The 25,202-nt window shown below is 42.3% G+C and overlaps 1 protein-coding gene across 3 annotated transcripts in view; it reads right to left on the minus strand.

Moving 5' to 3' along the window:
• The window catches only part of Adarb2 (adenosine deaminase RNA specific B2 (inactive)), a 549,151-nt gene that overhangs the window by 172,374 nt on the left and 351,575 nt on the right, over positions 1 to 25,202 (minus strand). For 2 of the 3 annotated variants that reach the window (XM_087181947.1, XM_087181946.1), the window contains exons 2-3: positions 18,668 to 18,754; positions 6,224 to 7,131 (exon numbers count right to left, since the gene is read on the minus strand). In XM_087181947.1, the coding sequence (XP_087038073.1) occupies positions 6,224 to 7,131; positions 18,668 to 18,754 (995 nt within the window). The remainder of the gene's footprint in view (positions 1 to 6,223; positions 7,132 to 18,667; positions 18,755 to 25,202) is intronic. The other variant, XM_087181948.1, reaches the window with a different exon arrangement.

Below are 25,202 nucleotides of genomic sequence, written 5' to 3' on the forward strand. Positions count from 1 at the left end.
AAGTTCAATAGGTAAATGTGCTGTTAGGAGGTGGGGCCTGGTTGGAGGTGGGTCATTGAGGGTGTGACCTAGAAGGGTACATTCTTCTCCTAGCTGCTTTATATAAGCAGCTTTCCTCTGCCAAACACTTTCCCCATGTTATTTCTGCCTTGCAGCCAGCCAATCACAGACTAAACCCACTAAAACTATGAGCCCAACTACACCTCTTCTCCTTTGTGTTACAGATGTCAGATATTGTGTCTCAGTGATGGAAAAGTGACTAATGCACTAAGTAAATTGTTATTTAACTCTCTAAGACATTACCCACTCTCTCACTTGCTGACAGGAGCTGATAAGAAAGAAATAAAAGTTAGTCAGAAAACATGGCTACATTGTATCAAATTCCATTGTGCTGGTTGCTTTGGGAAGGGAGATATTAAGAGATGGAACAGAAAAGTCAGTGTGTGTAGAGAGGTGCATAGGTTGTTGGATGGCCCGAGGTGTGGAGTCAGCACTACAATCATAATAGACTACCTTGCTTCAGTGTTAGTGGTAGTGGATAAGAGCACATGTGCTCTTATCTAAAGGTGAGTAATTAACAGATGTACAAGGCTCTGTTAATATTACCCACAAAGCACTAGGTGACAGCTCAGATGTCATTCTGGAATTTCTGTGGGATGAATACATGGCTGATGGCTAAGTTAGCCCTTACTGTATCCAGGAAGGGGTTCAAATAAGCCTCCTAATCTTGAACCTAGCAGGGAAGATACTACGGGGGTGGATGTCCTATCTCTAGAGAGTGGATCTGCTGCTGCTTCTGGAATGTTTTCAGGTAAACCAGTGCAGACAGCATTAAGCTGTTTCAAACCTGGCTGAATTTCCACACCTATTCATTTTTAATTTGTCTATTTAAACTTTGAAGACCTTTCCATTGCAATTTGTTAAGGGAATATTAATGAACAGTTCTGGTTTACCGCAAGAAGGACACTGTTTCTTTTGAGTGAAGATGAATTAGTACAAGTATGAGATTAGAAAAACAGTGTGAGGCAGCTGGAAGGTCACGTGGGAGTTTGGGAGAGGGACTGAGACACTGTGCAAATAGCTTATCCATGTCCTGCAGTGTAGCTGTTGATAATGCAGTTGTAGACTTGGTCCCTCTGGTCTGCAACTAATTCTAGGGACAAATTTCATGAAATGGGATCATGTACAGGAGCTCAGATCCAAATGCACTATAAAAAGCCAACACTTAAAAAATGTTCATTTCAATTACTTTATATATTCCCATGGTTTCTTCTCCCTCCAAGTAGTAATAGCTGCAAAGAGCAGGAGATAGGGTGCTAGGTAAGCATGCTGGGCAGCTGAAAAATGGCTAGGACTGAAGCCCCAGGCCTAATTTTCTCTAAAAGGCTTTCTAAAGGGCTTGGTCAAAGCAACCAACCTTTGTGAATAGTTTTTTAAAAGTATTCCCTCTCTTACTGTAAAGGAAAAGTGTATTTTATTTGCCTTCAATCTTTGTAGGCATTGTGAGCACCAATGCTCATGACATGAGATTTTTAAAAATTTAAAATAAAGAGAATAATTGAGAGTGAATGAAAAATCTACAAACAAGTCAAAAAATGCCTTTTCAGAGTTATTATGAGCATAGATACTTTTACTTTTTAAAAATAGCATTATATGCACTCTATTCTCTTTTCTAACCATTTTTTTCATGTAAAGAAAATGGAAAGTATATCTTTCATTGTTGAATTTATGTTTTTAATGAATTCAACTCTTCATGCTAAGGTTAGAAATTGAAGATTAAAGAGAAAAGTGGGCTTTGTGATTTTAACATTTTTCACAATGATGCTTTCAGGTAACAAGTATATTCTCATGTGGTCTTGTTATTACTTCCAAGTATCTGGTTAGCCCAGAGGAGCAATGTACTAACTGCAGATAAAAGAAGCATGAAGAATTTGGACTGAGGCTCTCAGATATTTTCTGGTAGGCATTGTCATTATTATCAGATATTTATGGACTACCTGGTTTGCATACTCTGTGTCAGAATAGCAAAAGTTTCATTTTCAAATCTGTTCTATGCTTTAAAGAACTTACTATGCACTAGGTTTTGTCACTGTAGCTAAGAGTCTAGATCTCAAGAAACTGAAGGTGTCAGCCGAGCCAGATTCTGAGATCCACCTCTGGGTACAGGAAATGGTAAAAATCAGATCCTGGTGAAATCACACCTGTGATTTAGATCTTTATTAAGAATATCATGCTCTTTCAGAGTCTAGACTGCAAATAAATCTGTACTATGTCACCACTGGGAAGTTATGTTAGGCATTTTCAGGACAGTTGCTACTTGGAATTCTAGTAAAAGTAACTACAGTCAAGCATGCAGACACATTGCTGCTCTTAGAGGCAAGTTTGGGGGGTTCTGCTTCCTTATAATTGTCCTTGACACAGAGTGAGACTTGCTCCACCCCAAGCTGAGTCTAACAGCAGCCCATAACATGCTCCAGGTGTCCGTCTGGGTCTCTGATTGTGCAGTTCCCTGACCAGGAATCAAGTTGAAGTACCTACTGGAAATACAAATTCTCAATCCCCTTTGAGAACCCACTGAGTTTCCGCTATTATGTCTCACAGCAGCATCTTAATCATGCTTCCCTATCTACTTCTATGCAACATCACATGTGAAACAGTTTTCTCATGGACTATCACTTAAAGGAGAAAAGTTCCACCAGGATGGTTTTAAAGCTTTGCTCGCGAGACCCAGCCACTGGTTAAAACATGAATACATTTGACAGCTTGTTGGCTTCTATGGAATTGACATGTGGATCTCAGAAACAAACACTTAGGTTGTCATCCTGCAAATCTAATACTACCCGTGTAGGGTAGACTCTGGGAATCCGGGCAAAGAATATTAAAAATTGGTGTCGGTACCCAGATTCCAGAAATTATCCCTTTCTGACAGGAGGTGCTGCTACATTTCCAGAGCAGACTCTGGTAGAATTGTCATTGCTCAGTGGAAGTGGAGTCTGCCCTTTTCTGAGACTGTGGACAACAGTTTTGGGAAGACTGTTCATTTGTTCTGGCCATAGCAGGTGCTAGGACAAGAGCTAGACAAGGGTCATGAAAAGCTAAGCCTTTAGCAGCAGAGTCATGGTGTCTTTGGAACAAGCGGTCTGCTTGAGCTGGAATCATGATGCACAGAAAAAAGAGGTCCATGATATATGCATTGGGAAGCTGTGATGTATAAATGAGGTGTTTCATAAAAGGGAATGCATGAAGTGAAGATGAAGGATTCTGTGATGTTTAGATGAGGTGGGCATAACACATAGATGGGAAGGTTCTCTGGTGTTTAGATAGGATGGGGCCTATGATGTACAGAGGATGTCCATGGTGTACAGGTAGAGGGTCTGTGATATAAATCGTGGGTTCAGGATGTGTCAATAGGAGTTCCACGATCAACATATGGGGATTCATGATGTATAGACCAAGGTTCCATGAGATATAGATGGGGATTCTATGATGTATAGATGGGGATTCTATGATATATACATGGAGTTTCATGATGTATAGATGGAAATTCCATAATGTATAAGTGTAAGGGTCCATGATCTAAAGACTGGAATTTCATGACATATAGACAAGTGTCTATAATATATAATGAGGTTTCTATACTCTATAAATGGGGTTTCTACACCCTATAAATGGGGGCTTCATGATCTACAGATGAGCAGGCTAGATTCCAAGATGCACAGGCAGAGTTCCTCAGAGGGTAGGGTTTAGGCAGCACAGAAAGGCAAAGCAGCATTTATAGCCATTCTTGGAAGCTTTTCTTTTGATTTTATTTCCTCAATCCAGACCCCAACCAAGACAGGATTTTAATTTCATAAAACTGCCTGTGGTTCCTGGTCCTGAGTCCCAATGTCATGCTTGGCCTCCACCTAGCCAGGGGGTGCACATTTTGAGGGGTCTGAGGAGAGAGGATAATGAGCCCCATGGCACGGCGGCAGGCCGTGGTGTGATGAATGGCCCGAAACCTCTGTGTGGCTCTGTGCCCTTCATCATCCAGTCGGAGTGGTTAGCAGACTGTCAGAGAAAAATAATTTAGCAGCCGTGGCTTTAACTGATGTGCTGTATTCTGGGGTCAAATGACTATTACAAAGTAGTAGCACTGCCTGGTTTTTCCATCGTGAGAGCTCAGGGTTGACAACATGAAAGAAGGAGGCATCACACCCAGAATTCACTGACATCCTTCAATTTCACACAGCGGGACTCAGGAGAGAGGGGTGGTGGGAGGGGAGAGAAAGGGCATTTCGCACTAAACAGAAAAACTCCAGGCCTGGATAAGGGCCTTGGGAGGGCGCCAGGCTCTCTGGAAAGTGGTTTCAGGCTGGATAAGAATAAAACAGCAATGGGGGAGACACCCACAAAGTACTGTGGAAGGCTTCCCAGAGATGTGGCAAGAAGTTCCAGCTGACCAAGGTCATGTCAAAGGTCAAGGGCAGCATCAGGAGGAGCTCACCCTCTGCCCAGTTCTCCCGTAGACAGCAGTAGGCAAAGTGCTTCCATGGATGTTCTGGCAAATTTAGACTACAGATAGTTGAGAAACAGAAGAGAAAGGAAGAAGAGAAGAAAATAAAAAAAGATGGAGGCATAAGAAAGAGAAAGCAAGACCACAGAATTTCTTGCCAGGAGGTGCACAGTAATGTACAAAGAAGCTGTCCTTGCCTTTCCAGCACCGTGTTTTTACTTGGACTGTGTATATATCTAGGGTGAGTTGAAAGGCAAGTTCAATGGAGATTATGGCCTAAACTCCTCCCACCTGCTCCTTAAATTATCATTGGAAGGTCAATAAATGCTTAAATTAAGTGAGTGAATGGAAAGTGGAGATACCAGGAGGAGCAGTCATCCCTCCATCACATCTCCTTATCTATTAATATTCTCTCTTCACTCACCTGATCTTTGTGAGAAGCAGAATGCCGTTTTGTCCATTGTTTGCCCCATTGATTACCTGCTTACAATCACATAAATATCCATTGAATTAACGTGAATTAACATGAAGGTACTACACAGTTATGATTCAAGGTGAAGGCTTCCTGTATGCACTTTGTGCCCCCACACTGTATCCCTGCACAGCATCTGAGGTTTGAATGATATCCTGCATTCTTTAACAAGTTTATGATCTCCCAGGACAAAATAATGGATTCTATTCTAGGTGTAGTGATGTAATGATGGTATGATCACAGCAATAGGTTACAATTATAAAGTACTTACAGTGAATCCCACACTGGACTAAATGCTTTTTAACTCTGTAAAGTATTTCTTGCCTTGATTGATGCCCAGAATGAATAAAGATAATTTTCTGTATCTACTACATTAGTGATGCCCACAAATAATTCTCAAGATGATAAGAGAAAAGACAATTTGCATAAATAAGCAATTATAAGACTTGTCAGAATAAGGCTGTTTTAAAATGGTATGAGAATAGTTCCTGCCACACAGACATCACTAAAAATACTTCTTAAAGGAGTGAAGGTAAACTCAAGTAAAGAAGCAGAGCCACAATTGTGCATGCAAAGGCCCGAGAGATGATCCTGTTTGTTGAGCAAAGGGAGACTCTGGCCCCTAAATTCTCAGTCTAGTCTCCTCTGCCTTCCAGCATGGATTTCTCTCTCTGATCCTCGGCCTCTGCTGCACTCCTTCCCAGAGAACCTCTACCTGGTCTCATCCAGGGCCACGGAGGGAAAAGCAGTGACAATATCTGCTTGGTTTTCCCCAGCCTCCCTGGCTAGAAGCTCAGCCCAAACCATTGCTCAACACGTTTCTCCTCCCACTCTTCCGCATGCTGTTACTGAAGGGCCTGTAAATGAAACCTGCCCTTCCTGCAGGTCAAGCCACTCGATGAAGACAGAAGGATCGCCCATCTATCTGGTGGCCCTTGCTCTCTGGCTACTGGCTGCCCTGGCAGCTGGTGCTGTCATTGTAAAAATTACCTGGCTTCATGAATTCTCTCATTACCTCTGCTAAGTTGGAGTGCTGACATTCTCTTTCCTTTCTTTACAGTCACACGATTTCCTCTCTTGCCAAAGCCTGGAAATTGCTCTAAGATTAGGAAAGGGGGCCTTTCCAGAACAGCCAGTGCTGGGGGCTGCACTCTGCTCACAGCTGTTGTCCATTCCCTGTTGCTGCAAGAGCACCTGTAGCTCACCTCCATCCCAGCATCCCTGTACCTGGCAGGCAGCTACATGAGAATTCTCACCTGTGGCAAGAGGTTACTTTTACTCCTGTTGGGGGTGTGGCCGGGCAGCCTGATGTCGAAGAGGGCCTGCAGGGCGGCCTGTGCTGCCTGGCCCTTGGCCAGCTTCTTGCTGCGTCCCGAGCCTTCGAACGTCTTCCCGTCCACGCACACAGCCATGACAAAGCTCTTGGAGCGCGGTTTCTCGGCCGTTTCCGAGAGGCACACATACCGAAGGCCGGAGCGCAACTCGTTCAGCACGACCACCGGGTTCCTCTCTCCTGGGGCTGCGGGAGCAGGCCAGGGCCGGTCGGGTCGGGCGGGGCCCATGAGGTCCAGGGTGTGGTACAGCAGCCGCCCTCTCCGGTAAGCGGTGGACAGCAGTTCGGGGTCCATGGGCCGGCAGGCTGGAAAGCCCTCACTGGGCACGGACGGCTCAAACTCCTTGAATAGAGTGTCTGGGAAGTCGGCCTGGTCTGAAGTGAAATCTGTGCATGGGCTGGTGCCGCTGCCCATGGCCAGGTGGGCCTGGCAGGCATTGGGGAACTGCACGAAGGACTTCAGTGCCAGCTCGGCCGCATGCATCTTGGCTTTTTTCTTGGTGGGCCCTGTGCCCTCAAATGTGAATCCGTTCACTTCCACCGCCACAGCGAAGACAGGGGCATGTACCGGGCCAGTCTGAGACACCATTCGGTACTGTAGGCCTGGCTTCAGCTCATGCAGCTGGACAAGTGCATTCTTGGGTGTCATTGACCAGGACAACTTCTTCCAGATGAGCTGGAGTTTGCAGATGTGGCCCCCATTCCCTTCCTCCAAGGGCCTTTTCCTTTTGATGCTGGATGTACTGCCTCTGGCCCTGTCCCCAGGTGGCAGGGGCCTGGTTCCCAAGTTGCTCACATTACGGTTCTCCTTCACTTCTGTGCTGCTGGTACCTGGAGGGGAGAACAAATTAGTTGTGACCCAGGGTACTGGCAGGTCACCACTAATGGCAGATACTAGTATCAATGACCATATTGCAAAGCTCTGAATAGATGCATATGAAGCCTTTGCCACATGCTAGACCTATGAAAAGTGCTCCAATGGCCTGAGCCAGATCCTAGGCAGGAGTACCTCAGGGGTCTGTGGGAGGAAGGCAGATCTTAGATCCTATGGAGCTGGTCTTGAAGAGAAGCAGAGAGGAAGATGGCAGCAAGGAGTGTGTCCTGCACATAGCCTTGTTGTCTGCTTCTCAGAGTGTACGCTATGGTGTCATCACCATGAGTTATCTCCCTCCTCTCTGCCAGTGTTGTCCCCAAAACCAAACAGACAAATAGCCCTTCTTGTGTATGGGTTTCGGGCAAGCTCAAAGGGTGGAAAGGCCTTTCCTGTGGTGAGGGGCCCTTCCTTTCCCATCTGCAGCCAGAGCCTCAAGGTTCCAAGATACATGAGCTTAGAAGAGTGGGAGGCTTCCTGGGTGCCATGATTTTTCAAACACAGCCCAGAGGTTCTCAAATTCTGACCTCCTACTTCACATCCAGAGGTGAAAACGCCTGGGTCTTTTGAGACTGCTAGGAAGGCACTGCTAGCTAGGAGCCAGCCAAAGGGCAGGGGAGCAGCCTTCCCCTGCACACCTGAATGCTCCTCACATGCACCTGTTTACAAGTTAGGATGACAGAGCTGAGGGTTGAGCCTGGGATCACGTGGCTCTGAGAATGTGTTACTACTCAACCCTCTACAGAGAGTGTTCCCAGCACCATCCTGGATGAAACAACCCCCTGGGATCCAGCAAAAACCATGGGTGTTGGGATGTGGTTTTTCTGCTTCTTTTGAAATGTGATTCTCTGAATCACCCAGAGCTTCTGAACAGCCAGCACATAGGCCACGTGTTTCATTCTTTACAGGATGCACTGGCATTGTAAATAAAAGGCCCACATGTGGATGTAGCAGTGTAGGGACCATGGGTCTAAATGAACCATCAGGTCCATTCCAGGCAGCACAGGGCTGTGGCTCCTCCTTGACAGCAGAAACTCCATCTCCTGCCTTGGTTTTTGCCCCTGAGATTTTTCACCTTATCCAAATAGGCAAACACATAAAATAGACTCAAATGCTAAAATGTTTTTAAAGATATGCTCCTATAGATTGGCAGGAATGAATACAAATACAACTCCTTTGGAAAGTATTTTGGGAGCATTCATTGAGAATCAGGAAACACATACCCTACTCAGTAATTCTGTCACTGTGGCTATAGCTGACTGAAACTTTCCTACAGAGGGACAGAGATTTACAGAGATGTGCATTGCGACAAGTTTTGTGAAATTGAAACTTTAGAAAATTCCTAGGTTCCCACAGTTAGAGGATGGTAAGTCAATTTTAATAAAATTATACTACAGAATAGTATGTAACAATTGTAACAGATGGACTGTATCTATATACTTCAACATAGATAAATTTCAGGAAGATAACATTAGATGATAAAACCAATTTGCATAATACTCTATAGAATGGGATATCATTAATATAAGCAAGAAAGACACCAGCATTATAAATTACTCATGTAACCATGCCTATAAAGTACAGCTACAGAAACATGTGTAGTAAAGATACATTCCAATGTTTTTTGGGCAGGAAGAGAGGAAGATGAAATGAAGAGCCAGAGGGTGACATTGTATTTGCGATGTTTTATTTCTTTTGTGAAAAAATGTTCTTAAGTAAATTGAGCAAAATCATTATTTGCTAGCTGTGATGGGTGAATTTAAAGATAATTTAATTTTTCTGGACAGGCTCTCTTGGACCACTGAATTTTGAGAAAGCTCTTCTGTTTCAAGAAATCTCAGTTGTGGATTTCCCCATGCCTACTGAGTTCTTATATTGCCCTTTGCTGGGGAGCATGCTTTTGGGATGCTAACCTCTCATGTTTACTATAAAACACTTGAGAGTTCTTGTAGGAAGTAGTACCATTGTCTTTAAATTAGCCCTACCAGATTCTGTGTCTTCTGCCCAGAATCTGGGCTCTGCTGTGGATCTTATTTCTCAAATCAGCCCTGGAGGCATGTATGTGTGGGTGTATGGTTATCATCTTACAAATGGGAAAACTGAGGTTCAAAGAGATGAAGTAGCTAGTTTACAGAAGTTACATCATTTAATTGGCAATGTGTCATTCAGTCCTGGGACTCTGATTCTCCTCATCATCTGTGCTGTTGCTGTAAGGTAGTTTTATGGCCAGTGAATAGTTCCATCATTTCTGTGACCATTGCCTAGAAATGCCACTTTTTGGGCTTTCTGGGAGATAATGACAAAGCGGAAGTCACAATCTGCCCTATTCGGGGTCTGTGAGTTCACCTGGCTAGGCAGGACCATGCACAGGTTTCTTTCTCCTTTTTAAAATGCCTGTCCCCAGGGACTGGGAGGTCTTAGATCTGCAGAGGCTTTGTGGCAGGTTGTTGAATGAGTTTTTCTCATTAAACAAGTGGAAACTTGGGGTGATTTTTATTGCTAACCCAGAGCTTCCAAACAGACCTTAAGTACCTGGCTGGCTGCTAACACATGGACCCACTTCCCTCATGCAGCCCGAAAGTTACACAGAGTGAGACCTGCCTGACTCCACAACCCTTGGTTTATGATATTTTTGTTGGAGAAAAATAAAGAAAAAAAAATACAATTTCACAGCACAAAGGATGTCTTTGAAAATCAGGTGCCTCCGAGAGGTATCCTGACATTTAAGAATGTTCTTTTCAGGTTCCTCTTACTGGAGGTTAATCCATAGTCTTGCAGCCACAACTATTATCACGTCTCTATAAAGAGGCAAAGACAGCCCTTGCCAGACTGTTCCAGTGAGAGACTTTGAAAGTAATCTCCACTTTTCTCTTGTTAATAAGTTTTTAAATTGTGAAGTGTTTCCATTATTGTTGTCTGTATCAACTTGCTTCCAAAAATCATTAGGTTTAGGGAGGTAATTTTATTTAAAAATGTGAATCTGTGTACTTTCTAAATTGTAGATGCATACAATTCACTTAAAATCTATTCCAGCAGAAATAATCACCTTCTAAACTGCAAGAATCTCAATCATTTGTGATAATCATTATGCGCTTTAGCCATACATACAACATTGAGCCCTACCACTTAAGGTATTTCAAGCCAAGGGGGAGTAGATCAGATAAGCCATGTTCTTTTCTAAACTGAATATAAAAATGGAAAAAAGAACAAACAATACAATTCCCAAACTCCCACATCAGATTTCCTGGAAATTTGTTTGGAGTGTTCTAATTCTTTATCGATTTCTTACAATGTGGGGATTGAGTAAGACTGTCAGTGCGATTATAGTGGCCAGCATATCAGATGACCTCTGCTGGATCTTAGAGAAACCAAGGTCACAAAAGAATGCTTTTCCCTCTACCTACACAGAATTCCTTTTCTTCTCTTCCCTTCTGCAGCTCTCTCTAGCCCATGACTGTCATAATTACAGTTTTTATGGTACAGACTATGATTATCAGAATGTGATGTGAGAGTTGCTTTCATACTAATTAATAGCAACCGATGAAAAGTTCAGGCTTTGATCTCTATCCTAGACACAAGCTAGGATCTCTGGGGCAATGTTACCTGCTGTTTAAAGAGGTTCACCTCCTTTCCTTGGATCACTCACTCTGTGTAGTTGGCCTGCATCACCCAGCAGGCACCGTGGAGGACTGTAGAGCTCAGCTATGGCCTGAGCTGTGGTCTTTGTCCCAGAAGCTTCAGGACATGGGGGGGTGGTTCAGTGACCTCTCCACGGCCTCTGAACTCAAGGAGGTGAAAGATCAAATGACCCCTTAGTCCTCTGTGCCTGAGTGTCCTTGGACAGGCCAATCTATCTGTGCAAATTACATTTTTTAGAACAGAAAATGGAGATTTTAATAGCATTTGCCTTATAAGGTAATTGAGGGTGAAATAAGTTAGTACATAGAATGGGCTTAGCAAAAAGGCAACCACAGGGAATGGCTAATACATTTTTAGTCAATAACGGGAAATAGTGCAGGCTGTTGATTCTCACTTGTGTCCTTTGGCTTAGGCCAAATTTCTCTCTCTGTTTGTTTTATTTGCAGGAGTTCTTCATTAGTTTCCCCAGAAATTCCAAGATGTCCAGGGAAGAAGTATGAATAATTCCCTCACCTCTCTGGTGTCAGGGGTCAGAGAACATGGAAAATCCCACGTTTCCTTCCATGTGGTCAAGATCAACACCAGATTCTCCACACAGAGAACAAAACTCATGCATTGTCTCTCCCTTTCATTGGCAAGGCAAACATTTATTCTCATTAAACTTTTAAGAACTTGTCAAGTATCAGTGCATATGAAGAAAACAACATGCCTTTTCCTTTTGAGCCACTTGGGTGCAGTGGGAGAAGCACAGACACTTGTAATGCTCCTATTGTGACCTAGTTGAGGGTCGGGAAAGGTGAGTAACCCTCTCTGCTCCAATGCTGCCTGAAGGTGCCCAGAGCCTGGATATGGTAAAGCTCATATCAAATGCCAGGCTCCTGCCAATGTTTTGCTACAGCAATTTTCTACAATCCCTTCGCAGGCCTCCAGTTGTGATTTTACACATTAACATTTTCCCCTCCCACATGGAAGGCATTAAATATGTTACACTCCCCTCCTCTGACCCAGGAAATTATGCTCATTTTTTTCTCCATTTAGCTAATAGGTTCCACACACCCAATTGTCATATATAATAATCCACAGATAAAAAGTCAGGAGATTGAGAAAACTCTGACTTCTAAATGTAGGTTTGGAATGCTCCTTGTTGGTGTAATACTTGAGAGAGTCACTGCACCCTGGAATCTAAAAGCAGAGGGCTCTGTCCACTGCAATGGCCACTGCATTATTCATTCCCAGCCCAGTCCCTTGCTTCCTGCCCTCAGTCTGTGCACACACCAGGCCACATTTGGGTTGTGATGGGACAATAGAGACTTGCCTCCTGCTGCTGTCCTTCCAGTGCTGTGAAATTGCTCCCTCTGTGTATGTCACAAATCTTTACTTCTTTGTCTGAGGATTATTGAATAGATTTTAAATGCTTTTACCACACATGTATAGTCACACACACATACACAGACACTACTATGGAAAATGATGAATATTTTACTTTGCTTGACTGTAGTAATTACTTCACTATGTATATGTGTACCAACATATGTTGTACACCTTAAATATATGCAACTAAAAAGATACTATGAAAAAGTAAATGCCACTTGGCCGTACACAAGCTGAATTAGCCAGACAGGTGTATGGGTTTACTCCACTCTTGCCAGTCTGATCCAGCCCTCTTTGTGCTGCTGAGTGGTTTCCTCAGACTGATCCTCCACAAAGGCTTGGACAAAGCTTTTCCATGGCTGGCCCTTTTCGTGTTCTGACCCATCCGCCTCCGAGGCTCCACCTTCTCTTGTGAAGTAGTCTCTGAACCTCATGGTACAGAATGGCGAACTGGCTTGTTTGTCTCTGAAACAGTGATGGATTCTGCCCTCCCTGTGTGTTGGCCAGGAGACCTCAATCCTTGTGGCTACTGGACCGCAGGAGTCTGCAACGTAGTTATACCTAGAACCTACTACACTGGCTTGTTGTGAGCCTCAGTGGAGACAGTGTATGTAAAGGTTTAACATGACTTATCACATGTAGCAGGCATTCCAAATGTGCATTTTGTTGTTAGGATAATGGTTAACCACAACCACTGAAGACTCAGCCAGCCAGCCACCATGGAGGGTATGAAGTGAAGAGCATGGTGGCCTGACCCCAGGATTCTCCCAGGGGTTCTGGGATCTCAGAGTGTGAGGGATCTGTGTAATAATAGCAATTTGATTCTGAAAGTGCATTTGTTGTACACTTGGAACAATTCAGATGGACAGTTCATAATAGGGTATAAGAATTAGTGAATTCTTTAATTCTACTCTGAAGCTCATTCTCTCAAATAATTATTATTCTTGCCAATCATAGCTCACAGATTCATATTATGTTAGAGCTGGAAGCAGCACTGCAAGGTACTGGTTTCCTTACTTGGGAGTGGACCAGGGAGCCACATGTCATTCATGTAGTATTAAGATTCATTTAAAGGGTTACTCTCTCCACTAAAGGTTCACTATCTCTCTGTCTCTGTCCCTCTGTCTCTATATCTGTGTTTCTGTCTCGCCCTTTGCATGTGTGTATATCTGTGTGTACCAGCCCTGCAGGAGAAAGCTTGGGAGGCAGAATGCTGCAGTGGCTCCCACTGACCACACCTGTCCCTCTGGAGTTTATACCATGATGACTTTCCCAGGGAAAATTCCCTGTTGGGAATTCACACCCCTTTCCTATGGGAGCCCACTTCTAGTGATACCGGGGGGGGGGTGGCATCCCCAATGCCCACACTCACGTGCAGTGTCCTTTCTGCTCTGTCACCCAGGCAAATTGCCTTATTCTTCTAGTCATGTTAAAAGGAGACACCCGTGCTTTGTGATTCTTATAAGATCTTTTCTGAGAGTGGCATGTGTCTATTCATTGTGGAAATTAGAAAAAAAAAGCAGGCAAATAACTTCAAACTACATTAGATAAATACCACCAGCAGCAGTAATAGAACAATCACGAGCAATTTGAAAACTGCCAGGCACTGAAAGAAAATGTCTAAGTGAGGGAGGCATCTATATGGGAAAATGTGAAGTGAAATTATTTCCATTCTGCTTCTCTCACACATGGACTGGTCCCCTGAGCCTCATAAGTACATTATCTCATTTGACAAAAGTGTCAGCAAATGTAATGCTAAGTTTAAAGGTTTAATGCATAAAAGAATTGCATTTTGGGGAGAAAGAGTGACATTTTATATTGTCATAGCTGTGGCTAAACTTTTATTTTCCAAGTAAAATATATTCTTTGGGACTTATTAAGTTTGATGATCTGGGCTTCTGTCATTCAAAAATGGAGGCACCAGGTGGGGTTGGGGGGTCTTTGGATGGGGTCTCATTGCTATCATCCATCTGATGCATGTGCAGAAGGCCATGCTTGCTTGTGGATTTATTCTTCCATCCACTGGCTCCCATGTGGGCTGGTGTCCTCTGCCTGGTCATTATGCACACCCGGCTTCCGCTCCTGGGTTGGCATCATTGGGATCATATGTATCACTAATAATGATAGTACTGTGTCTGCGGGTCAGGAGGGCTCCAGAGAACCACCCATCCAATGCGCCACGCTACATTTGAAGAGATAATATTGTTCCTGGTGAAGGTTATTCTGCTGCCAAATGAACCCAGTTTTCAAAAAAGAGCAACCCTTCCTCTGTAAGGCAGGGTCTAGTGGGAGGAGAATGGCAGAGGCCTGGATCTTCCATTTACACAAGAGGAAGGGTGCACAGTGCACAGAGCAGCAGAAGGAAACTCATTTGCTATGTGCAGGGCAGGAGACCTTGGGCTGGGGTTTCAGGAGGACGCATTGTTCTGGAAATTGCTGGTAGGATAGTGCTTGTCACGTGTGATCCCATGAGGGTGGGCTGTGTGTGTACAGGACTTAGGAACAAGCAGAAATGGCAGGCAGGAGACTTCTTCTACCAAAGCCCTGAAAGCACAGGTGTGCGCTTTGCAACCTAAAAGCCCAGTCTTCCTGGGATCTGGGTCAAATCCCAACATCTGGGCATTGGTACACCGATGTATATACAGCCAAGTATAGGGAGACTCATCACTTTTCAGGGTTGGAAGAAGAAACTTTCAGAAATACAGGGTGAATGCAGGTGAGTCTTAAAATCACATTTGTATGGGCGTCTCTGAGCCAAAGCACAGCCTGCTGATGACTGCCTTCCAGGTGGAAATTGGATACCGAGCATGCGTGTGTGTGTATCTTGGTTACCTCTTTCTGAAACCCAGCCTAGGGCCTTTAAACCAAGGCCCTCATGGCTGCAGGCAAAAGCAGTGATGTGTACCAGGGCTGGGGATCAGGAAGCCACAGGGAAGCATGGGCAATTCCCACATGGTGGAATCTATGAGCTGGATATGAACTGTCTCCATGATACTATAGCCCGGGCAACCCAACTCTGTCATGAAGAAGGGTGGGGCATGAGACTGCAGCGCAGGCTTGTGTGCAATGCTTCCACCTGCTCTTGCTCCTACACATACCAGTGTGGATATGCATGCACAGCACACATGTACCACACATATGTACAGATACTACACATTCATATACATGCACACACACACCACACACAGATGCACAGATACCGCACAGTACACATTCACACATACCACACACACATGCACAGATACTACACACCATATATTCACATACACATCACACAAACATGAACAAATACACTTACCACACAAACCATACACACACCACATAGACATCCCCCACATACCTAATACACACATATTATGTACACCACGTACTCACACATGTGCATATACACTCTACACAACCACATACACAGCACCCATCACACATTTACATACATATCACACAAACATACACACATACATACATTAAACACATGCCACAGACACACACACCAAACTCTTATTACACATACACATCCAACATACATCATACACACACACACACACAAACACACACACACACATGGCTCTTCTCTCACTTTCCAGTGTCATTTGGTAGCACATTGGTCAGATCTCATTAGCAATACTTGACAGGAACTGTCTAGCAGGTCCAAATTAGTTTGGAGGTTTGTCTTCGAATAATCTGTGAAAATTGAGTTTTCTAAGTAAATTAACAGTATCTATTCAAAGGGGTAAAATTAATCCATCGATGGCAAATGAAGTTTCCTAAACATTTCAAAGAATTTTAACATAAAATAAATAATTAAAAGTTATTTTTCTCTGTAAGTTTCTATCCATTAATCAGTTAACCAAATTAGGGGAAAATAGCTTTAATTACGTACATGTATTACATTAGTTACGTGCATGTATTAGCCAACCTTGATGGTGCTTTTCTTATTCTAGGTCCTGGCTTTTCCTCACTCCCTGATTTAGGCTTTCAACTCTCCCTGTCTTACAAACAAGGCAGGGAGCTCTGAGAGGGGTTTGTAATGAAATTTGGGTGGTCAGCAGATCCAAGGGTGAGTGAGCATGCAGACAGCCTTGACACCACACAAGTGTTCTGACGAACTGTGCCGGTCCATATGCTGTCCAAGGGGAAGGGACAGAAAGTCCCTCAAGGGGTGTGACTCTCTCATCACCCTCAGGACAGCGCAGTAACTTTTCACATGCACAGACAGTGTATTTCTCATGATTTTGGGCCTCTGCTTGTTATAGAAAGGTAGCTAATGCATTTTCGGTAAGTGAAAAAATACTTTGTTTTATTCCTCCTGAATTCTCTGTGTCTTTCTCTTTTATTTCTTTTTCTTCAGAGAGAGACGAGATTCAGCCAGGATTTCAACTACTCCAGTTGGGAAAGAGGAATCAGAGTTAGAGTTCCTTCCATGTATCTTCCCTGACAGCTTTGTCCACTTGTCAAATTCTGTACATGTCTCTCTCTCTCTCTCTCTCTCTCTCTCTCTCTCTCTCTCTCTCTCTCTCTCTCTCTCTCTCCCTCTCTCTCTTTCTCTCTCCCCTCAAAATTTCTGAAGTAACTATCAATAACTTGACTGATCTGGGAAATTTTCAAATTTAACTCATGAAAGAATAGGGACAATAATTTATCAGGGTTTTGCTTCAACCCACAAGTCTTGACGAGGAAGGAGCCCTGAAGTCAGAGCCAGGAGCCTTTGTCTTGGGCTTAGGATATATCAGTGGCAAAGCACTTGCCTAGGAGGTACAAAGCTCTGGGTTCCATTCCTAGCATTACCAAAAACTAACCGACAGACCAACCGGCTGACCAACCAACCAAACAAACCCCCCATCTGGTTCCAGTAGGCTCCTCCTTTTTGCCATCCCTTCACTCTTTCCTCTAGAAAATGAAAGGATCCAGGAAAAGGATCACAAATATTTGCTTGGGTTCTGGCTTTAGATGTCTCTATTACTTGGCTTTAGTAGAGCAATCCAGGGAACTAACCTCAGTTTCCAATAGTATTAATAAACTTATTGTTTGGAGAAGTGTTGTCCATGTTGATGTTTTGTGACTCTTGGAAGCTGGTGGCAAAATGGACAACGTTCCTGTAGAAATCTCTGCCACTGTTTATTTTTGGTCCACCCAACAAGATCAGCAGAGTTAGCAACCCTCAATAAATACCTTGCTTCCTCCCTGCCCCATGACAACAAGCACGTTCTTAGCTTATTCTAGTTGAAAAAGGGGCCCATCTGTTAGGTGATATTAAAATGCAAAGTGGTGTTCATATGACTTGGAATGTTTTTTCCCCCTTTTAAATACTTGGTGTGTGCCACAAGAAAAAGGAGACTATAGTGCAGGACAAATATTCCCAGGAGATCGTTCTCTGTCTCTTTCTCTCTCTCTCTCTCTCTCTCTCTCTCTCGCCCTCTCTCTCTCTCCCCCCCCTTCCATCCCTCCCTTCGTCTCTCATGTATTCACCAGCAGTATCTGCTCTGAATTCTTTTTATTGATCTAAACAGAAATGCTTGCTCAAATCTCTTCCTTAAACCAGTTTTGTTTAAAATTGTGTATCATGATGTTCCTTTAACTTCTCTCCAGTTTCATACCCCAGAAATATTCTGAAAGGGAAACTTCAGTCCAGCCCTTTCCTTGTTAAACAATTGTATAAACCACGTTCTAAGATACTACAATCATTTTTCTTTTTTTCTCTATGTTTTTGTTTGAAGGGAATAACTAAGGAAAGGGAGGAGTGGATGGTCTGAGACATCTGGTTTATTTTCTATAATCCCTGGAGTTCTCAGTCATACAGACATTAATAATGTTTTCTTGGCCCTAAGGAAAGGATGGATGGAATTTCAGGTAAGGATGAAATTCCAGGTTGGAATCCAGTTGAGGGTGGGATTCCTGGTGAAATATGAGGCTTCAGGAGGGCATGAGATTCCAAGTGAAGATAAACCTGAAGGCAAGGATTTTAGGTAAATGTGGGGCTGCAGTTGAGGATGGGATTCCAGGTAAGGGAGGAACTGCAGGTGAAACTCAAATGGATTCCAGGTATGAACAAGACTTCATGAGAAGATGGGTCTCCAGTTAAGGATGGACTGCAGATGGGGCTGGCCATCTGGATAAAGATGGAAGTTCAGGTGAGGGTGGATTCCAAGTGAAAGTGGTACTGAAAAGTGAAGGTGTATTCTAAGTGAGGATGGGACCCTGAGTTTGGTGTTGCTCAGAGTATAGGACTGCAAGAGAGGGTAGGACTCTGGGCACAGATGAGATTTCAGATGACAATGGTGCTCAGGTAAGAACGGGATGCCAGGTGAATATGGGACTGCATAAGAGGAGGACTGCAGAAAAGGATGGATTTCCTCGAATCTCCTGCTTCAGAGAAGAACATACAGGCTCTCCCCAGGGCCCCCAGGCCTCAACCTTTGGGAACAGTGGCAGACACCTCCTATATCCAGTGGGGACCTCTCCATACTTTGGGGAAAGTGAGCTGCTTACTGAGATTGTCTTCATCCTCCGTGTTTGTGGTGCCAGGACTTAGGTACTTGAAGGGAGCCAGGAAGGTTGACAGTATGCTGACTTTGTCTGGAAAGAAAAGAACAGGAAATGTGCTTTTGACATGGAGTTTCAGCAAAACTCAATGCTCTCATATGTTCTTATTACTGAGGGGTTGGACAGGGGAGGTGGAAAGGTCATTTTGCTTTTAGACACTTCATTCTGGCTCAGTCTTTTATTGAATTTCTGACAGCCTTTTATCAAATTCCTCTCCATTCAATTTTAAACTTTATGATTTCCACCTTTCTTCTGTTAGTTTTGGTATCTTTCCTGCTCTGGTTCCATGCCCCCCCAAAGTCTATGTAATTGTCTTCAGGGTAGCAACCATGCATCTGCTAACCAGAGGGGTGGGCCTGAACTACCATATCAAGGTCATGTCATAGAGGTAACAGAAGTAAAACAATTCCATAGTTAACAGAACATTGTGAAAATAAAGCCAAAACTTTTGTCCTCATTGGTGGAGAATTTGCTTTGCGGGCTTGAAATGCATGAAAGAAAAAGGGAGCTTATCAAAATGGTAGCTATGTCAATTAGCAGTGTTTGAGCAGAAGTTTGAGAGGAAAGAAGGGAGTAAGGCCAGCATGGTACAGAGGGTCTGAATAGTACTTCTCAGAAGTGGGCAAGTGAAACAGACACTGTGGATGGGTTCCAAGGACTGCCCTCTGGCCACCAGAGAAACAAAGGTGAGGATGCCAGAGTATTCTGGGTACTGGCCACTGAGCTCAGGTGGGAAAATAGTTGGGAAAATGGACCAAAGTGGGAAATGCTACATGTGACCAATGCATTGTTTTCCCCTGTGACCTCAGTTTCTCCTTAAACAGAGATAGTTGCAGGAACTATTGTGAGGAAAAAAAAAAGACCAAGGAAGCAAGCCAAATTTAAAGTTCTTTGTGGTAAAGATTTTTGTGATTACATTAAATGGCGGAAGTTGGAAGTCTTTTTGAAACTTATTTCCCTAATAGAGAACCTACCCAAGGCACTGAGCCCGGAGCCCCCTGTGTTCCAGGACTCTCATCTGCACACTGATCCCTGTCAAGTCTGCATGATTCTCAGTGTTTCAGTGTGAATCTTCAGAACATTTACTAAAAGGTTGTAGATGGAAATGGTACCATTACCTATCCAGTGTGGTACTGACTTACAATAGAATCAATGCTCATTTTCTGTTTCTTTGTCGTTATTTGTTTTTTCAGGACTGGGGATTGAACCCAGGGACTTCACATTGAGTTACAGCTGCAGCCTTTTTTCCCCCTTTTGTTTTATTCTGAGACAGGGTCTTGCTAAGTCTGTAAGTTGCCCATGCTGAGCTCAAACTTGTGATCTTCCTGCCTCAGCCTCCCAGAATTCTGGGTTACAGCTATGCACCACCACACCTGGCTCCTGTGTTTTAAATTGCCAAGGGCATTGGCTGTTGAGAACTTAGCTGCTTTGCACTGTTTATATTTTGGCACTGTATACCTTGTTCTAAGTGTGATTTCTCATGAAAATGCTTGCTAGTGGTTTTATATGTCCTTAGCCTTCAGGCATCCAGACCCAGCCTGAAACTTGCTCTTTTTCTTCTGAGGCTGAGCGTGTTTTCTCTTTAGCCCAGCTTTCCAGAGGCCAACTCAATTCACATTGAAATTCATTCAGGAGCCTGTTAACAGCTGTTGTTTCCAGTAGGGACAGGCAACAATATAATGTTCACACAAAGAGAACAATAAATAACTCAAATATAAAATGCCTGCTCCTTCTTCATTCTACCAAACAAGAAGAATAAACCTAGGGAAGGATTTGCTCTCCCTGAACTCTCCCAGCCATAGCTAATTTACTACAAGAGAATGAAATATCTTGCTTGAGTTATAATTTCATTAAAGGAGTCCAATAATGTTATACGAAGAGTGTGAAGCTCAAATGATTTAGTCTGGAAGACCTCAAAATGAAATTACAATTTTTTAATAAAGCAAGGCTACCAGCCAAACACCCACAAAAACTACCCTAAACTCTTTCAGAGCTCACCTTAGCCCAAATGTAAAATATTTAAAGATTGCTTTAAGAACCATCGAGTTCTCATTTTCTGACGTTGCTAGACTTATCAAATAAAAGCACAGGACACCCAGTTAAAATTGAGTTTCAGATAAACAAGAGATTGTTCTTAACACATATACATTCTCAATATTGTATGAGATCTATAAGCCAACGTAATTCATTGTTTATTTGAAATTCATACTTAAGGCAAAAGACTTGAAATGGACATTTATTATGGTGGATATACTAATGGCCATTAAGCACACGATATTATGCATATAACTGGTCATCTGGGAAATGCAATGAAAACTACAGTGCCATGCTAATTCACATCCATTAGGATGGTTATTATAAACAGAACAGAAAATAATGTGTGGGTGAGGATGTGGATAAAATAGAAAGCTTGTACACTATTGGTGTGAATGAAAATGATGCAGCTGCTATGAAACCACCAGCTGGGTCTGTAGGTATATATCCAAAGAAATTGAAGATGAAAGAGATATTTGTACACTCATATTCATAGCAGTGTTATTCACAACAGCCTAGGGATGGGAGCAACTCAAGTGTCTCTCAGGAGATGAATAGATGGAGAGAATGAGGTTTTACCCCTATAGTGGAATATTATTCATCTCTTAAAAAGAAGGAAATCCTGCCATCTGTGACAATGTGTTTGAAACTGGAGGACCTTGTACAAAGAAAAATATGTCGACACAGAAAGACAAATACTATATGATCTTACTTGTGTGTATAATCTAAGAAACTCTGACTCATAGTTGCTGAGAGGAAAACAGTGGTTTCCAGAGGTCAGAGAAGTGGAAGCAATGGCCAGCTATTGGTCAGGTGGCACAAACTTTCACTTACAAGATGAATAAGTTCTGGGGACCTAATATATAGCATGGTGACTATAATTAGTAGTAATGTATTATATACTTGAAATTTGATGAGAGGATTTTTTTGTCCTCAGTGTACACACACACACACACACACACACACATGCACACACACACTATGTTGACTATAGGGATGGTGAATGTCTTAATTAATTGTATTGTGATAATTACAGAATATATACATATATTAAATTATCACATTGTACACCTTGAATATATGCATTTTTATTTGCCAGTAAAATATTTTAAAAATAATAATCACCATGTCCAAAAGATCAAATTTAACTAGTCCTTTTTTATTTTATCTGGCAGCCCTAAGTATGCTCTACCAACTTTTCTGTCCTCTAATACAGTGGAGTTTGGATTTCCTGAGCCAGTTTAAAGAAATGAAACCACTATTAGAGAAAGGGAAGGGAAAAGGGACCAAGAAGAAGGAGAAAGGGAAGCAGGTAATAGGGAGGGTGGATATGATCAAAGCATATTGTATACATGCATGGAAATGACATAATGTAACCTATTATGTGCACAATTAATATGTACTAGTTATTATTATTATTTTATTTTTTTTGGTACCAGGGATCGAACTCGAGAACTTTCCCCTTCCAGGCAGGCGCCGGAACCGCTGAGCTAAATCCCTGGCCCTGTACTAATTATTATAATAAAAAAGTAAGTAAACTAAACAAACCAAAAAAAAGTCAGGAAAGCAACAGAGTTGTCCATATTAATTTCCTAAGTAAGCACAATTTAGATTCCAACTATTAACTAGTACTGCCATTGCATTATAAACAATCTTAATACTGAGAGTATGTATTATGGCTTGGATAATATGCCCCCCCCCCAAAAAACCTCCTGTTAACAGGTTGGTTACTGATGGGCCTCTCAAAAGTGATCAGATGGTTAGGTCTCTAACTTCATTAATGGATTAAAAACATGAGATGGGGCATCATTGAAGGGAGTAGATCATGAGGGCATGACTTTAGGGACTATATCTGGTCCCTGGCCCCTTTCTTTCTAGATTTTCCCTCTCTTTCTGTTTCCTGGCAGCCATGCGGTGAGCAGTTTTCTTCTGTCTTGCCCTTCTGCCATGATATTTCTGCCTCACCACAGGCCTAGAGCAATGACTCTGGCCAACCATGGACTGGAAACTTCTGAAACTATGAGGTCAAAATAAATCTCTCCTCTTCTTTAAGTTGTTCTTAAGTATTTTGTCACAGTAATGAAAAGTTGACTAACACACTACATGAGATGTCTGAGATACAATGTTTTCTAAGGGTAGACCACATTTCTAGAATATTCTTAGAAAAGAAGATGAAAAACGACATTTTTTGTATAGCAAATTACATTTGATGTCAATGCCTTTACAGTTTTCTTAGTGTCAATTTATGTGTTTGGCATCTATATTCCATTGGTTCAATATGGGTGGTGCTCCAAAATTCAACTAAATCTATTTTTTTGTGTTTCTCATAGACATCTTCTGAAAGTTTGATTTCGTGTAAATTGATGAAAGATGGAGGCCATACTTTTATTTGATGGAAATTTGGACATTTTGAGTGTGCTAACAGAAGTTAATTCAGATAATTTCTCAGACTTTTGTTTGCCTCTTACCCTCTGACTATAAAGCCTAGAAGAAGGAGATTGCTGATAGCCCAAGTGTTTCTCCAGGGAGAAGTCTAGAAGGGGCATGGCTGGCAGCTTACTTCTCTCGTCATTCATATTTTTGGCTTCTCAGATCATGTCCAGATTATCTAACATGAATCAGTTGGAAATTGATCTGAGAGATATGTCAGATCTGGGCTGCTCTGGTACAGGAATCTAGAATCATTTTCAGAAAAGGTCTGATCACCATTAGTCATAACACAGAATGTTACTTTTAATGCATTACTTGAGATATTCCAGAGCATTTGTATTACAAACCTTATTACTTGAAGAACAAATGGCTTTGCCCTTATTGAAATGATTTTAGATATTTTTGGAACATTTGGGGAAATTATTTTCAGAGTGTGGGAATCCTTTACTGGAACTACATGAGATCATGGAGGACAGATAGAATCTGCAAAACAGAGGTTCTATAGTTATTATTACTGGTATTATGTTAATGTTACAACAATTTGGGAAAGCTACACTGTCATAAGGTTGAGAGATATACCTACTGGAATAGGTTTTAGGTATTTTAGGATTTCTTCATTGCCTTGGTTAGAAATTTAAAAGTTTCAATAGTTTATTTACTGTTTGTTTCTTGTTAGCATTTTGGGAGGTGAGGATTATCTTTGCATATGATGAAAAGTATTGATTATCTTCCTTGAAAAACACATATTGGATATATTAATGATTTTGCATTCAATATCAGGGATTCATGAGACCCCTAAAGCCTTCCAAAAAGAACATTTGGTATACAACATCAAGTGTTTAGAACCTGTGTTTGAAGTATTCAGTGTTAACACAATTTTTTTTTTCCAAATTGAACTAACTACACCTATTGAAGACACTTGGTAAAAGTTGTTCTGGAAGTGGCTGCAAAAATTTCTTGATTTTTCTACTTTGGCTTTGTCAAACTTTAACCTCCCTGTGTTTCATGAGACTTGTATTTAAACCCAGCAGAACAGCATTTTCCCTGGTTCCAAGATCACAACAGGAAGCAAAAAGAATAGTATAATGAATCATTTTTGATTTAAGGACAAAGAGCACTTAAATTTAGAGTTGGATTAATATTTAGTAGAATGGGTTTTCTTCACAAGTAATCAACTATAATGTATTCATAAACAAATGTTACCAGGATTAGATAAAATCCAGGAATAGACAATGTTGAGGAACACTTTCTTCATGTGAAAAATGTCCTTCCCAAATCTTTGGCCACTGAATAGAATACAGTGTAATAACTTTTTAGTTTTAGCTTACCACTTTTTTTTAAATGAAGAAGGGAAATTGTACAATATCATAATCTCTTCCACTGTGAACAGAGAACACATGAATGCATTACATGGCCTCAAGCTTACACCTCAGTTTTAGGGAGAGCAGGAAGAAAGGCTCAGTAACATGTGAACACACTTTTGGCCATGATAAAGTAGCTGGAACTTCACTAGCTGGCTCCTTGTAAGAACCAATAAAATTGGACAAAAAGAATGAAGCAACACTTTTCAGAAGTTGGATACAAAGCCATGGGTGACTATTATCTCCGAGAAAAGGGAAACACATGAGATGAATCCCACTATCTCCTAAGCTCCCTGCCTGGAAGCATCTTCTAATAGTAAAAGGTGGACCCTAAGGAGACCATGGAAATGTCTACAATTTGAAGAGGAAAAGATCAAAGTTTGTGCCACAAAGGTGACTAGAACTGGAGAACAGAAGGAAGTGGAACACAGAAGGATAGGGCTCTAGAGAGCTCTGTGCACTTCTCTGATGTCTGGTTAAAGCTAAGCTACACGTGAGCAAAGGGACACTCTGTGAGTCTGGGAGAGAGCAGGTGCTGGGGACCTGAATGAAGATTTGGAAGGCTGAACAGTACTGAAAGTCAGGCATTCCCATCAGATAGAATGAAGACACTTCACCAAGAAGTTTATAGTTAGTTGGGATTTAGAAATGTCATG

The sequence above is a fragment of the Heterocephalus glaber genome, unplaced genomic scaffold, assembly GCF_053883595.1.
Source record: "Heterocephalus glaber isolate CG9 unplaced genomic scaffold, H.glaber_assembly_v1.0 deba00001472, whole genome shotgun sequence".
NCBI lineage: Eukaryota > Metazoa > Chordata > Mammalia > Rodentia > Bathyergidae > Heterocephalus > Heterocephalus glaber.